The following is a 4,952-nucleotide window of genomic DNA, read 5'->3' on the forward strand; positions in this document are numbered from 1 at the left end:
CCATTCACAACTTAACACCAGCCAGGCGAGAAGAAGAGCAATCTGATCTTGGCTAATGTATAAATTCCTCTGCAGAGCAAGATTTTAGTTTTTCCAAACTAATTTGCTTTATTGTACTTTTATGGGCTTGCAGTATCAATACTTGTTTATGTTATGTGGTTTGTTTTGAAGTTTTTATGTAATATAAGGCAGTTTATTCCTAGATAATGTTGAGAATATCCAGTCTGTGTAAAGGCTATACTTCATTTAAACGTGAAAGGTCTTGATGAAAAGTAATAGTATTTTATTTCTATAAACCCTGTTATCTTACTTTTTCATAAATGAATATATTTCTTGATTTAAGTTGTAGTTATTTTAGTATAACTGATACTTTGAGCTTGCCTCTTTTTTTTTTAGGAAAAGTTGAACCACATGCTTGAGCCTTTTAACTCTGTGATTTCTTATGTGAGATTTATATCATAAGCCATAGCTAATTCTGTGTGTTTTGAGATTATTTTGATGAAATGTAGTGATGTGTATTATCTGCATATGTAATTGAAAGGAACACAAGCAAACCTACTATTTTACGTGGCCTTTGCAGTGCTTAGCACAGGGCTACAGAGGACCCACACACACAGTGACAGTCATAAGGGATCTGGAGCCAAAAGACCTGGGTTTGAGGTCTCATTCCACCACTACTCACTTTGTGCCAGTGGGCAAACTTCTTAACTTCTCTGTGCTTCAGAGTTCTTATCTATAAAAGGAGGATAATAATGTATTATCATTACCTCAGAGGGTTATTCTAAGATAATGTATAATGAATCCCTTTGTAAACCATTAAGCTCCATAGAAATATAAATAACTAAAGTTATTGGTGTTCTTTGAAAGTACCACGTATCCCGTTGCTGCAGAAATGTTTGGATTTACATTTATGTCCTTAACCATTTTGTAGCTTGTTTAGTGATCTCAAGTAATTTTGTTATTTTTTTCTTCCCACAGAGCATATCATGTCCCAAGTGGGAAAATATTAGCTGTAAAGGTAAGCACTGGATACATTTTATGAAATTCTTGATGCTCACCACTTTCCTTTCGTCTGTTAGCTGGAGTCACAGGTATCGTCAGAGAGGAGATGAAATGCTTTAAGGTGTGGATGGTAGGTAGGAGAAGCTGTGGCCCTGGGGTGACATTCAGATACCTGAAAATATTTTAAGGATGCCTTAAAATGGTCATTTGTAAGGTCCTGGCATTGTAATTCTTCTCACCAAGAAGAGAACACTTCCTTCTGTGTTTCCTGCTAAGTGGCATCACTGTCTTCCTAGTCATGCAGCTCAAAACCTTTGTAGTCATACATTTCTTTTCCTCCTTTATATGCCACATCCTGTAAATTGCCATATCTTGTTAGAAATTTTCCCTGAAATGTATCCATTTGTCTCTTTCTATTCTCATCCCCATTGCCGTGGCCTTGGATCAGGCTCACATTACCCACAGCTGGACTTTTGAAATAACTTCTTCACTATACTTTCAGCCTTTTTCTTTCCTCATGTACCTTTTAAGAAGTGGAATCACATCTGACCGTGCAACTGTCTTGCCCACCCCCATCCTCAGTTGTGTACAACATAAAGCCCAAGATGTCTGCTGCGCTTCTGACTCTTCATGGTGTCCTGAAATACCCAAGCAGCACCCCTACCAATAGAGTCATGCTACACATAACTCAGTGATGTTCTAGACAGTTGCCTGAGATGCTGCTTACGTGTTCCAATCGTGTTCATAATCCATACCCCATCTCTGCCAAACTGCAAGATCTCAGTCCTGCCATGCCACTCGTATTTAATCTCTGCCACTGGCTGCTGGTACTTGATCTCCGCATCATCTTTAATCTCAGATTTCCCTCATGGACTTTGTCTTGGATTGCACCTCTGACTGGACCCTTCAGTACCTCCATTCCTAACCCCACAGAACTTTACTTACAACACTGCGCTCAGCTAACAGACTGGTCAGGCCTGCTTTGTTCCCTGCCCTCCCCACAAATTGGTCAAGCCCTCCACATTTTGGCCCCCACCTGCCATTACAGACACACCCTCTGCTTTACCAGTCTGTTATGCCCTTCATCTTCAGTCTCTGGGACTTTAGTAATGAAAGCTTTTATTTTTTGAGTGACTACTGTATAGCAGGTATTATGCTAGGTATTATATAACTATTATCTTTAATCCTTAAAACTACAAAGTAAGCCTGTCTATTTTAAATTTGAAGAAACTGAGACTCAAAAAGCTGAATTGTCCAAATTCACACTGTTGGAAAAGGCAGAGCCAGGATTTAAAATGAAGTCCGTCTAACTCCAAAGCCCATGTCCTCTACTACACCGTGCAGCCTTTACCCTGCTACTGCTTATCTCTCTGATTTCCACCTATCTTTTTAAGGTTCATCTCCAAGATGCCTTCTTAGCTATTCACAGTGATTAATTTATTCTCTTTCCATAGTATATATTTCTGCATCTTTTTTCTTATCTAGGAAATGAAAAATAACAGCAATGAAATTACAATTGGTTATACTTTTAGTACGGTTAGAGAAAAACTAAGGCTCAGATCCTCTGACTGCTAGTGCAATCCAGAGTTCTTCCATATCACACCTAATACAGCACCTAGAATGTGTTATGTGGCATTATCAAGTCTAGTTTTTATAACTTAAATAGCTTGTGGTGAGGAGGTACAACAGAGCTCCCTTTGGGATGTTTTCTTTGACACTTCAGCCAAACTAGCTCTTTAGAATTGTAGAACTGGAAGAGACCGTAGAGATCATCTGTTGTATCCCCTACATTTTACAGAGAAGGAAACTGAGGTCCAGAGAGTTTGTAAGGTAGGCACTCTAGAGGCAAGACTCCATCCCAGTCTTTCTCTGAGCTTACCAAGTGCGGTTCTGTTATACCACCGTAGCATTCACAGAGTGCAGCTCTATTGTACCACCTCGATGCTTGCCGAGTGTAGCTCTGTTTTACCACCTTGGTGCTCACCTAGCGCTGCCCTTTTGTACCACCTGGGCATTGCGTTGTCTTTTCTATACCTCCCGAGCTCCCTTTTCACTGAGAGAACACCTCCACTAACTTGAGCACTATTTTCCTATCTATTGAGTTACTTGTTTGTTCCTTTGATGTGAAAAATCTTAGATTGTTGCTGATGATATATTTATTTAAAGACAGTCAACTCTTGGTTATTTATTCTAAGAGAGGGACGTGCTGCTACAAATTATCCAAAAAGCTATCATTATTTGGCCTTGCAAGTACATTATTAATTTTTCATGATTTCATATATTTTGAATTATGTTTAATGTAGGCTAATATTAAATTCTTGTGCTTGTGTACCTAGTTGGGTATAGCAAGGGGCCAACAATTGTTTCTGGAAAGGATTAAAGGCAATTTTAAAGAAAGGACATATTTATAAAATAGCTATTAAAGTAGAGACTTTGGCAAATGAAAATAGTCGAGGTTTACAAATATACTGTTTACTAGACTTGACATTAAACTGGGCTTTAGAGCAAGGACTGTCTCATATCCTTAGAGTCTGTAAAATCACATATTAGATGCTTAAACAGAGAGAAATGATTTAAGAATAGGTATGATTATTGTGATTAAACTTTTTGTTTAGCCCAGAGCTTCTCGGTAGCCTAGGCAAAAATTGTGTAGCTTATGTAACAGTTATAATCTAAGAAAAAGAAATGTACTATTTCTTCAAAACAGGCAGAATATTTCATTAAATGTTAGAAGTGTGTCATTTAGTTTCCAAATATTTGGGGATTTTTGAGATATCTTTCTGTTAATGATTTCTAATTTAATTCTATTGTGGTCAAAGAACACACTTTCTTTAATTGGAATTGTTTTAAATTTATTGAGACTTACTTTATGCCCCAGAATATGCTCTATCTTGGTAAATGTTCCCTCAGCACATGAAAAGAATGTATAGTCCATTGTGTAGGCTGTTGTATAAATGTCAGTTAGATCAAGTTTGCTCATAGTATTCTTCAGATCTTCTGTATCTTTACTGATTTTTATCTACTTGTTCTGTCAATTATTGAAAGAGGGGTGTTAAAATCTCCAACAACAATTGTGGCTTACCCTTCTATTATTTTTTACTTCATGGTTTTTGGAGATGTATTCTCTAAGTGCATTTAGAGTTGTTATGTCCTCTTGATGAATCTTTATGAAGTGATCCTCTTTATCCATAGTAATATTACTTGCTCTGAAATTTATACTGTCTGATATTAATATAGGCATGTAAGCCTTATTTTGACCAGTGTTAGCATGATATAGCCTTTCACTTTTAACCTATTGTGTCTTTATATTTGAAATAGATTTCTTGTACATAGCATATAGTTGAGTCTTGCTTTTTAATCTAATCTGATGATCTTTGCTTTTTAATTGGGGTGTTGAGACCATTTACATTTCAACTGATTATTGATATGTTTTAATTCAAATCTGTCATTTTGCTGTTTATTTTCTGTTCTGTCTGTATGCTATGCCCTTGTTTTCAGTGGTTGCTTTAGAGTTTATGTTATACATTTTTAACTTATCATAGTCTCCCTATGTAAATCATATTGTACTACTTTATCTATAGTCTAAGAACCTAACAATAGTGTATTTTCAGTTCCCTCATCTCAGCCTTTGTGTTATTATCATACATTTTACATCCTCATATGTTATATACCCCAAAATACGTTATTACTGTTTTTGCTTTAGATAGTTATTTATCCTTTAAAGACATTTAAGTGGTAAGAAAAGCTGTATTTTATACTTATCCATGTATTTACCGATTACAGTGCTCCTCATTTGTTTGTGTAATTCAGATTTCCATCTGGTATTATTTTCCTTCTGTCTGAAGAGCTTCCTTCCTTTTATATTCCTTATAGTGCAGGTTTCTTGATGATGAATTCTTTCAGCTTTCATAAATCTGAAAAAGTGTATATTTCACTTCCATTTTGGAAGA

General features: G+C 36.3%; 1 protein-coding gene across 1 annotated transcript in view; it reads left to right on the top strand.

Annotated features, from left to right (window-relative positions):
- The window catches only part of MAP2K5 (mitogen-activated protein kinase kinase 5), a 267,464-nt gene that overhangs the window by 94,095 nt on the left and 168,417 nt on the right, over positions 1 to 4,952 (top strand). Inside the window, exon 9 of the mRNA XM_012658123.1 lies at positions 979 to 1,018. Coding sequence (XP_012513577.1) covers positions 979 to 1,018 — 40 coding nt within the window. The remainder of the gene's footprint in view (positions 1 to 978; positions 1,019 to 4,952) is intronic.

Source organism: Propithecus coquereli, unplaced genomic scaffold (assembly GCF_000956105.1).
Source record: "Propithecus coquereli isolate 6110/MARCELLA unplaced genomic scaffold, Pcoq_1.0 Scaffold573, whole genome shotgun sequence".
Classification (NCBI taxonomy): domain Eukaryota; kingdom Metazoa; phylum Chordata; class Mammalia; order Primates; family Indriidae; genus Propithecus; species Propithecus coquereli.